This window comes from Myotis lucifugus, unplaced genomic scaffold (genome assembly GCF_000147115.1).
Source record: "Myotis lucifugus unplaced genomic scaffold, Myoluc2.0 scaffold_680, whole genome shotgun sequence".
NCBI lineage: Eukaryota > Metazoa > Chordata > Mammalia > Chiroptera > Vespertilionidae > Myotis > Myotis lucifugus.
The window spans coordinates 158,382-169,714 of record NW_005871728.1 but is presented as its reverse complement, the minus strand read 5'-3'; the positions used below and the strand labels follow the sequence as shown (position 1 = coordinate 169,714).

The 11,333-nt window shown below is 49.2% G+C and overlaps 1 protein-coding gene across 1 annotated transcript in view; it reads left to right on the top strand.

Moving 5' to 3' along the window:
* LOC102418526 (NACHT, LRR and PYD domains-containing protein 2-like) overlaps positions 1–9,544 on the top strand; it is a 10,347-nt gene extending 803 nt beyond the window's left edge. The window contains 7 exon segments of the mRNA XM_014447568.1: positions 1–824; positions 1,544–1,714; positions 2,206–2,376; positions 4,768–4,938; positions 5,283–5,453; positions 8,149–8,316; positions 9,208–9,544. The exon segment at positions 1–824 is cut by the window's left edge and continues 10 nt beyond it. Coding sequence (XP_014303054.1) covers positions 1–824; positions 1,544–1,714; positions 2,206–2,376; positions 4,768–4,938; positions 5,283–5,453; positions 8,149–8,316; positions 9,208–9,544 — 2,013 coding nt within the window.
* The last annotated feature ends 1,789 nt before the right edge of the window (positions 9,545–11,333 follow it).

Below are 11,333 nucleotides of genomic sequence, written 5' to 3'. Positions count from 1 at the left end.
TGCTGGGGATTCTGCACGTGTCTGAAGGGGCAGCTGGAGAAGGGGGAGGACCCGGCCCCCACCTGCCGGACCCCCACCTCACTGTTCCTGCGCTTCCTGTGCAACCAGTGCTCCCCAGCGGCCCCGCACCTCCCCACTGCGCTCCACGCCCTGAGCCTCCTGGCTGCCCGGGGCATCTGGGCGCAGACGTCCCTGTTCGATGGCGAAGACCTCGGGCAGCTGGGGCTCAGCGAGTCTGACCTGCGCCCTTTCCTGGACGGCAAGGTCCTGCAGGCGGACGCGGACTGCGAGGGCTGCTACGCCTTCCTGCACCTCAGCGTCCAGCAGTTCCTGGCTGCCCTGTTCTACCTGCTGGACGGCGCGGAGCCGGGGGACGCGGGCGGCTGGGCGGCGGACATCGGGAACATGCGCGCACTGCTGTCCAAGGAGGAGCGGCTGCGCAACCCCAGCCTGACCCGCGTGGGCTACTTCCTGTTCGGCCTCGCCAACCAGGAGAGGGCCCGGGAGCTGGAGGCCACCTTCGGCTGCCGCGTGTCCCTGGACGTCAGGCAGGAGCTGCTGAGAGTGACGCGCAGCAGGGACTGGTCCTTCCCCTCCAGAGCGGACACCCGGGAGCTGATGCGCTGCCTCTATGAGTCTCAGGAGGAGGCGCTGGTGAGGGAGGCCCTGGTGCCCATCACGGAGCTGGCCCTGCACCTGCAGAGTGAGAGGGACCTCGTGCACGCGTCCTTCTGCCTCAGGCACGGCCAGGCCCTGCGCAGGCTCTGGCTGCAGGTGGAGAAGGGGATCTTCCTGGAGAATGACGGGGCCTCGGAGCCAGGCACGTGGGCGGAGCGGTAAGGACTCGCCTTTCCTATTCCACTCGTGTTTTGTTTTTTAAAAAAATATTTTTATTGATTTCAGAGAGGAAGGGAGAGGGAGAGAGAGATAGAAACATCTATGATAGAGAATCGCTGATCGGCTGCCTCCTGCATCCCCCACCCTAGGGATTGAGCCCACAATCCGGGTATGTGCCCTTGACCAGGACCTCTTGGTTAATGGATTGATGCTCAACCACTGAGCCACGCTGGCTGGATTTGTTTCTTTCTTTAAAGTTTAATATTTTTAAATATGTATATTTTATTGATTTCAGAGAGAAGGAAAGAGAGAGAGAGAGAGAGAGAGAGAGAGAGAGAGAGAGAGAAAGAGAAACATCAATGATGAGAGAGAACCATCCACTGGCTGTCCCCTGCACGCCCCCCACTGGGGACCAAGCCTCCAACCCAGGCATGTGCCCCTGACTGAAATTGAACCTGGGACCCTTCAGTCCGAAGGCCGACGCTCCATCCACTAAGCCAAACCGGCCAGGGCTAAAGTTAAATTTTTATTGGTTGATGTGATTACAGATGCCCCCTATTTCTCCCTCACATCCTTCCTCCACCCTCTTGCCTGAAAGGGGATGGAGCCTGCAACCTTGGTGTATCCGGACGATGCTCTAACCAACTGAGCTACCCGGCCAGGGATGTGCTGTTAATAGGTGCTGTTCTCCATCACGTCCTGCTAGGTCCCAGCAAGACCATCATGCTCTTTGTCGCTGGACGGAGCTCTGCTCTGTGCTGAGCTCCAACGAGAACCTGACGTTTCTGGAAGTGAGTCAGAGCTTCCTGAGTCACTCCTCGGTGAGGATTCTGTGTGAGCAGATAACCCGCGTCACCTGTAACCTCCAGAAGGTGGTGTAAGTAGAAGCCAAGCTCACCTTGCAATGGCCATCCTGGTGTGAGAGTGTGTGAGAATGTGTGTTTAATCCTCACCTGAGGATATTTTCCCATTGATTTTTTTTTTTTTACAGAGACGAAGGGAGAGGGATAGAGAGTTAGAAACATTGATGAGAGAGAAACATCGATCATCTGCCTCCTGCACACCCCCTACTGGGGATGTGCCCGCAACCAAGGTACATGCCCTTGACCGGAATCGAACCTGGGACCTTTGAGTCCGCCGGCCGATGCTCTAGCCACTGAACCAAACCGGTCAGGACTCCCATTGATTTTTAGGGAGAGTGGAAGAGAGAGGCAAAGACAGAAAGAAACATCGATGCGAGAGAAACACGTTGATGGGTTGCCTCCTGCATGTGCCCCAACCAGGGCCTGGGCTGGGGAGGAGCCTGCAACCAAGGTACATGCCCTTGACCAGAATCGAACCTGGGACCCCCTCCCTTCTGTTTCCCAGGATTAAAAACGTCTCCCCGGTCCACGCCTATCGGGACTTCTGTCTGGCTTTGGTGGGTAAGAAGACCCTGACGCACCTGATCCTGGAAGGCAGCGTCCCCTGTGACAACATGCTTCTGCTGCTGCTGTGCGAGGCCCTAAAGCACCGGAGGTGCAACCTGCAGTATCTCAGGTACATGGCATGGCCTGCAGTATCCCAGGTGCATAGCGCGGCCTGTTGCGTATCAGGTGCATGGTGCGGCCTGAGGTATCTCAGATCTTTCTCATGTCACTCTCACTGCTGTGCGCTGTGCTGTGCGCTGGCTGGCTGTGTGCTGTGCGAGCTGGGTGAGCAACAGGAACAGAGCACCACTCTGATTGGTTACCACACCACACGGGGGCGGGGTTTCAGCCTCTGCACTCTCTCCAGCCTGTATAGTGCATCGAATAATGAGCCTCCAAAGCAAAGGAAACACGCAGACTTTTGTGGCTTCCTCTAGCGTAGGGACGTGGTACTCCAGGCGGCATGCTGCCTTTCTGCCGTGACCCAGAGCAGCCCCTGCCCTGCCCACTCCGTAACCCCCTAGAAGCATCCAGGCTCCTGGTTCCTGGTGGCTCACTCTTTCCAGAGAGTTCCCCTTCGTCAGTGAAGACCCATAACATTGTTCTGATTGTCGTCACCCAGCTTTAGGGCCCCGTTTTTTTCTTATTTATATTGTTGACACCTATTACAGGTGTCCCCTATTCTTTTTCCCCCTTTGCCCACATCCACCCAGGCCCGGCCCCCCTTCTCTCTGGCTATGACCACGCTGTTGTCTGTATCTATGGATTATGCATGTTTTTTTGTCTAATCTCTTCAGCTTCTTTCATTCGGTCCCCTGTGGTGATCTGTCCGCTATTCCATGCATCCATGCCTCTAGTTCTATTTTGTTCATCAGTTTATTTTGTTCATCAGATTCCACACATAAGTGAGATCATATGGTATTTGTCTTTCTCTGACTGGCTCATTTCACTTAGCATAATGCTCTCCAGGTCCATCCATGCTGTCGCAAAAGGTAAGAGTTTCTTCCTTTATTGACGGCTGCAAAATATCCCATTGCATAAATGTCCCACAGCTTTTTTTTTACCCACTCCTCTATTGATGGGCACTGGGGCTGTTTCCAGACCTTAGCTATTGTAAATGATTCTGCTATGAACATAGGGGTGCATACATTCTTCCGAGTTGGTGTTCTGGGATTCTTAGGATACATTCCCATAAGTGGGATTCTCGGGTCACTCGGCTGTTCCATTTTTTTTTAAATATATTGTATTGGTTTTTTTTAGAGAGAAAGGGAGAGGGATAGAGAGTTAGAAACATCGATGAGAGAGAAACATCGATCAGCTGCCTCCTACACACCTCCTACTGGGGATGTGCCCACAACCAAGGTATATGCCCTTGACCGGAATCGAACCTGGGACCTTTCAGTCTGCAGACCACACTGGTCAGGGCGGCAGTTCCGTTTTTAATGTTTTGAGGAAACTCCATACTGTTTTCCCTAATGGCAGCACCAGTCCTTATTCCCACCCACAGTGCACTAGCGTATTCTTTTCTCCACACCCTCACCAGCGTTTGTGGTTTGTGGATTTATTGATGGCAGCCATTCTGACAGGTGCAAGGTGATATCTCATTATTAACTTGCAAAGATTTTGCACATAGTCAATCGGACCATAAGATTGTCCTGGAGTTTCACACTCTCATCTGTGTCTGTAGGAGTAGCCGGGTTTCAGAGCCCAGTAGAACGGATTCATGGATTCCCTCAATGTCCTCCCACTGCACAGAGGGAGTTCCCGATTCTCATCCTTGCAACTCCTAAACTCAACACCTGGACAGAGTTTTGGACCTGGCTGCCTAAGGTCAAATTGTAACTCCTTGTTTTAATTTGCATATTCCCTAAGAACTTGTGAAGTTGAACTTTTTTGAGTATCAGGCATCAACTTCTTTTCCCTCCTATAGAATCCTTTTTAAAAATTTTATTTAAAAAAATCCTCACATGAGGATATGTTTTTATTGATTTTAGAGAGAGAGGAAGGGGGAGAAAGAGATGTCATGTGAGAGAAACATCCATAAGTTGCCTCCCATATGCCTCTGGCCAGGGAATCAAACTTGAAACCTAGGTATGTACCCTGGCTGGGAATTGAACCCATAACCTTTCTGGTGTATGGAATGAAGCTCCCACTAAGTGAGCCACACGGTGAGGGCTCCCCTATAGAATCATATATCTAGAACCAAGTGAGAATAGGACAGACTCGGGCAGAGAATGTGATGATCATATTAAAAAAATGAGATGCGAAAAAATAACAGGTCATGTAACTTCACACAGACTTGTATTACAGATTGGAGATGAGGCTGGACATTGATTGAATGGCCATGGGGATATTTGAAGAAAAGCCAACGAGATCAACTCTCTCCAATCCTTCAGGCCAGGGTTGGCTACATATTGAAGTAGAATGAGATGAACATTCAGGATACAGTCTTTGGGGGTAGTATAAGCTTGTAGGGTCTCTCTCCTCCCAGGAGAATGACTTTCCCCCGTGTGTCCCACAGGTTGGGGTCTTGTTCTGATTTCACTCAACATTTGAACGACTTCTCCTTGGCCCTCAAAGTCAACCAGTCCCTGCAATCTCTGGACCTCACAGCCAGTGAGCTCGGGGATGAGGGGGTCAAGTTGCTGTGTGGGAGTCTGAGGCACCCAAGTTGCTTCCTACAGTGGTTGTCGTAAGTGTCTCCTCTTCTCCCACGGGGCACCTTTGTGTTTGGATCTGGGACCACAGAGAGGAGAGCGACGGGAACACCCCTATTTCCTGGACAACCTACTGATGTAGGCAACACCTGGTTTATTGATGGTTGCCATTCTGGCAGGTGTGAGGTGATACCTCGTTTCCGTTTCTGGTCCCAGGCAGATGAATCCTACAATTTTGCTTGCCCTTTCTCTCCTTTCTGGTCCGTCATGGCTCAAGAGAGAGAGGGTGGGGGGAGTGAACCAGAAGAGCTCTCCCTGGAGAAGGTTGCACTTTGGCAATGTCCTCACCGCCTGACCGTGGGTGTGGTTGCTTTTGCAGGTTGGAAAACTGTCACCTGACGGAAGTCTGTTGCAAGGAGCTCGCCTCCACTCTGATTGTCAACCAGAGGCTGACACACCTGTGCTTGGCCAAGAACAACCTTGGAGACGGTGGGGTGAGACTGCTGAGCGAGGGTTTGAGTTACCCGGAATGTCAGCTACAGACCTTGGTGTAAGTCCCCACTGGCTGTGTGTGTGTGTGTGTGTGTGTGTGTGTGTGTGTGTGTGTGTGTGTAGGACATGCAGGACACACATAACACCACTTAATAACTCTATTTGAAGCAACCGGCAAGACCCTGCTGCAAATTAGGAAAAGCTTCGGTAGAAACAGATGTTAACATTTGCCTGCCTTTCAGGGCTGAGTGGACCTTTTGGCTTCTCCCCATGCTGAGAATTTGGGATAGGAGCTAGGTTCTCAGTTCTGACCCTTTTGTGTGTTCTTCGAGTTCGTATGACTTACTTCTTCCTGCAATTGGGAATGGATTGAGTTACAGGGTATGGGTTGGAATTTTATTTTTCTGCAAAGAGCCATATTGTAAACATGCGAGGCGTTGTGGGCCATAGGGTCTCCATTCCAGTTAGTCAACTCTGCCACTGTCACGTAACCGCGTGCAGGAATGAGTGTGGCCATGTTCCAATAGAACGTTATTGACAAGCCAGGGGGGTAGGTGGAGGTGGGCAAAGGGAATGGGGACGGAGAGAGACTTTGCTTTGGGTGATGGTTGTATGATGCAGTGTGCAGAGGAGGTTTTGTTGAGTTGTACACTTGAAATATGTATGGTATTGAGAACCAACATCATCCTAAATGGAAAAACAAACAAAGAAAAAAGCAGGTGGTGGGCTGGATTGACCCATGGCCTGTGATTCGCTGACCTTGTTACCTGGGAACAAGCCCAACAGGAACCACCTGTGTCGGTTTTCATCACAGGGAGGGCAACATTCCAGAGACTGTGTCGAGTTGGAGCCCTATTTCTGCTCAGAAGTTCTATCTGGTTTTGATTTCTCTGGGGCTGTTGCTCTCCTAAACTGGCTGCCAGTCATCTCAATGGCTTCTAGTGTGGCCCTGGAAACACCTGATGTCTCAGTCTAGGGTATATCACAGGGATAAAAGTTCAGCATAGGGAATACGGCCAATAATATTGCAATAACTATGGATGGTGCCAGGTGGGTACTAGACTTCCCAGGAAGGTCACTTCGTAAGGTATATAAATGCCTAACCACTCTGCTGTACACCTGAAACCAACATGATGTTGTATGTCAACTGTAGTGGAAAAATAACATTTAAAAGGTAAAAAGACAAAAAACAATAGACCTTAATCCAGACATGCCCCAGTGCTCAGCTTATAGTAGCAGATAGAGAAAATGAAAGAAAAATCATATCTCTCCCAAATAGTATTCATTAGAAGAACAAAAATTTTATATACTGTTAATAGACAGCCCTATTTTATGTTTTAATTTAAAAATTTTCCTTTTTATTGAATTTATTGGGGTGACACTGGTTAACAAAATTACACAGGTTTCAGGTGCACAGTTCTACAACACATCATCGGTACACTGTACTGTGTGCTCACCACCCCAAGTCAAGTCTCCATCCATCACAATTTATCCCACCTAGACCCTCTTCCACCAGCAATCGCCACACTGTTGTCCATATCCATGAGTTTTTTTCTTTTTTCCTCAATCCCTCCATCCACTCTACCCAGCGCTCCTGTCCCCAACGGCTGTCAGCCTACCCTCTGTCTATGATTCTGTCTCTTTTGTTAGTTCATGTTTTGGAATCCTCACTGAAGATATTTTCCCATTGATTATTAGAGTGGAAGAGAGAGGGAAAGACAGAGAGAAACATCGATGTGAGAGAAACACATCGATGGTTGCCTCCTGCACGAACCCCGACCAGGGCCTGGGCCAGGAGGAGCCTGCAACCTGGGTATGTGCCCTTGACTGGAATCAAACCTGGGACCCTTCGGTCCGCAGGCCAATGCTCTATTCATTGAGCCAAACTGGCTAGGGCTTGTTAGTTTATTTTGTTTATTAGATTCCACATATGAATGATTGAATGTGAACTGTAATAGAAACATTAAGAAAAAGAAAATGAACTAGAACTCGGATTCAGTCTCAAGTTTGTCTGTACCCAGAGCCCAAGTTCTTGACCTATAATATGCTGCTATTCTAGGAACAGCCATGTCTTAGGAGGTATGCGTGTGTTTATCTATATATATAAAAGCCTAAGCAACCATTACAACTGGTCGACCAGACAACCAGACGACTGGTCGCTATGATGTGCAATGACCACCAGGGGGCAGACGCTCAATGTAGGAGCTGCCCCGTGGTGGTCAGTGTGCTCCCACAGCCAACCTCCTGTGGCTGGTCAACCTCCCACTGTCCCTCTTCCCCCCTGCCCCCATCGGCCCCGATTGGCCCTGTTTGCCAGCCAAACCAAGGAACCCCACCCATGCACAAATTGGTACACTGGGCCTCTAATCTATAATAAAAGGAGGCAGTCTGGCCGGTGTGGTTCAGTGGTTGAGCATGGACCTATGAACCAGGAGGTCCTGGTTCAACTTGTGGTCAAGGCACATGCTTGGGTTGCAGGCTCCATCCTCAGTGTGAGGCATGCAGGAGGCAGCTGATCAATGATTCTCTCTCATCATTGATGGTTCTCTCTCTCCCTCTCCCTTCCTCCCTGAAATCAATAAAAATGTATTTAAAAAAATTAAAAGGAAGCAGGCAAAGGTCAGTTTCACCCTCTACCCCCCAGGCAGGTAGAAATAACGTAACCATCACTCCATTTGTCTGTTATGCACAAACCTAACCGGAAGTATATGGCTCCAGGCAGAAGACCCCTCTTCTGACTGTCTTTTCCGTAGGTTGTGCCAGTGTAGCATAACCAGACGCGGCTGCAAGCACATCTCTGACTTTCTCCAAGGAGACTCCTGCCTGACCCTCTTGGACCTGAGTCTCAACCCCATAGCGACTGGGTTGTGGTTTCTCTGCGAGGCGTTGAAGAAGCCGAGTTGCAACCTCAAATGCCTGGGGTAGGTCCTTCTGTGCCTGTTCGAGGTGTTTTGGAACTAGTTAACCCCTCGGAGATGGTTTGGGGGGAGAGAGAGAGAGAGAGAGACTGTGATAGAACCACTCCTGGCCCAGGGTTGGGCGCAAATGCCAACAGAAAGTGAATGCAGGTCAGTGGGTGGTTACAAAGGCACTCAGGAGGCCAGAGGAGTGGATGTAGGTGCAGATGGGTTTCAAGGATACCTATTCCGCTTCTTGTTAGTTATGCGGGGCAGCTTAGTATCTCAGCTACATTGTCCTTTAGTTTTTTTTTCTTGTATCTTCCCAAGGAAGAACTCACTGACTGCCCTGGTTGGTGTTGCTCAGTGGTTAGGACGTTGGTCTATGGACCAAAGGGTTGTGGGTTCGATTCCTGGTCAAGGCCATGTACTTGGGCTACAGGTTCAATCCTGGTCACGGTCAGTTGTGTGTGGGAGGTAAATCAATCAATGTCACTCTTACACACTGTCACTCTCATATACCTCTCTCTCTCTTCCCCTTCCTTCCTTCCACTCTCTAAAAATAAACGGAAAAAATTTCCCTGGGGGAGTATTAACAACAAAATTCACTGACCACCATCAACCCACCTAATTCTTCTCTCTGGCTGACTTATCCCAGCAACTTGTTCATATGGTCTTCAAGGCAGGAACCGGGTGGAGAGGAGTAAGGGGGGGGGGCGGGGAAGGGGACCTCTGTAATACTCTCAACAATAAAGATAAAAACCAGCATGTCCTGATGGCCGATGTCCCTAAAATAAGCTCCATGAAGAAAACAATTCCCCCAATTTCTTCCAAAGGAGTGTGGCTGGCTCCCGGTAGGGTCCCAATGAGGACTTGTTCTGAGATTGATCAGCCCCCATTTTCCTTCCTCAACAGGCTCTGTGGCTGCTCCCTCCCGTCTTTCTGCTGGCAGGACCTAGCCTCTGCCCTGGCCAGCAACCAGAGGCTGGAGGTCCTGGACCTGGGCCAGAACTCCTTGGGGCAGAGCGGGGTCACCGTGCTCTTCGAGGCCCTGAAGCAGAGATCCAGCCCTTTGAAGAGACTCCGGCTGAGGACGGACGAGTCCAGCGCCCAGACCCAGAAGCTGCTGAAGGAAGTGAGGGACAGCAACCCCAAGCTGAACATCGACTGCAAGGCTGCCAGAGCGGCCAGCTCCTCCTACTGCGAATTCCCTTTCTTTGCGGCCCGAGATAACTTTCCCGTTATTTACTAGTCTCTCTGGCGGAGACCTGACGGCCGAATGGTAATTACTGGGTCAACGTGGCGAAGGGAGCTACCGCGCTCCGCTCTCCGGTGTATAGCATGTTCTGCATGAGTCATCTGCTCACTTTATGTCAAACGTCTGTGTTGTTTTTTTCACAAGGATTCGGGATAATAAAGGCAAAGCACTATGTTTGGAGTTGCCTTTCTTCTATTTGATCTTTTAAGGCTTTGTAGAAAGAGGAAGGGAGAGGAGAGAGAGAAACATCCATGGGAGAGCAAAATATAGATCAGCTGCCTCTTGCACGCCCCCTAATGGAGGTGGAGCCCACAACCTGGGCATGTGCCCTGATGGGGAATGGAACCAGCAACCTTTTGGTGCACAGGATGATGCCCAACCAACTGAGCCACACCAGTGAGGGCAATTTATTATTTTTTTTAAATATTTTATTGATTTTTTTTTTTACAGAGAGGAAGGGAGGGATAGAGAGTTAGAAACATCGATGAGAGAGAAACATCCATCAGCTGCCTCCTGCACACCCCCTACTGGGGATGTGCCTGCAACCAAGGTACATGCCCTTGACTGGAATCAAGCCTGGGACCCTTCAGTCTGCAGGCCGACGCTCTATCCACTGAGCCAAACCGGTCAGGGTGAGGGCAATTTTTAATTTTTTTAAATCTTCACCTGAGGACATGCTTATATATTTTTTAAGAGAAGGGGAAGGAAGATAGACGAGAGAGAGAGAGAAACCAGTGAGTGAGAAACATCAATCTGTTGCCTTCCACAACCTTGCTGACTGGGGATCTAATAGGAAACCCGGGTATGTGCCCTGACCAGAATCAAACCCACAACCTTTCAGTGCACAGGATGAATTTCCAACCAACGGAGCCACATGGTTCAGGGTGAACCTGCATTTATCAATATGCCCCAAAGCTAACTTAGCATAAACTTGACGCTTGGCATACTTAGTCTAGGAAAAAATATTATGATGTTGATTGATTTTTCTTCCCCTGCTTTTCTGAGACACCTCAGGTATTTTTTGGCCTAATAACTTAATAGTAGCCCCATAGGTCGACATGATTGGTGTAGTTTATGATATTCTAATGCAGGAGTTGGTAAGGTTTTTTTTTGTTTTTTTGTTTTTGTCTATAAAGGGCCAGATAGCCAATATTTAGGTTTTGCAGACTACATGGTCACTGTGACAATGACTCAACTTTGTTGTTACAGTGCAAAAGCAGCCATAGACAATATGTTAATGAGGGGGCGTGGCTGTGCTCCAACAAAACTTTATTTACAAAAACAGGCAAAGGGTCAGATTTGGCTCATGGGTCGTAATTTGCCCAGCCCTGCTCTAATATATCCTGTTATTTTTCAATCCTCACTTGATATTTCACTGATTTTTAGAGAAGAAGGCAGACAGAAATATGATCGGTTGTCTCCCATACTCACCCCAACTGGGGATCGAACCTGAAACCTTTTTGGAGCATGGCATGATGCTCCAACTGAGCCACCTGGCCAGAGCTAATCAATTATGTTATTGGTGAAGCACAGATCTGATCATATCACAGTTGGCTTCAAACTTTCAATAATTCCCTGTGTGCAACCCCTTCCCTGGGAGAACACAGCCTCTGTGATCCACAACCTATTGCTGGTAATTCATAGAAAAGCAGCAAAGCCACTTCAGAACATCCTTTAAAAAGTAAATTCAAAAAACTAAATTCATTGAGCACTAATTCCTAGACACTGATAAAAGTGAGTCATCTCTATTTTCCCTCAAAATTTTTTTTGTTAATCCTTACCT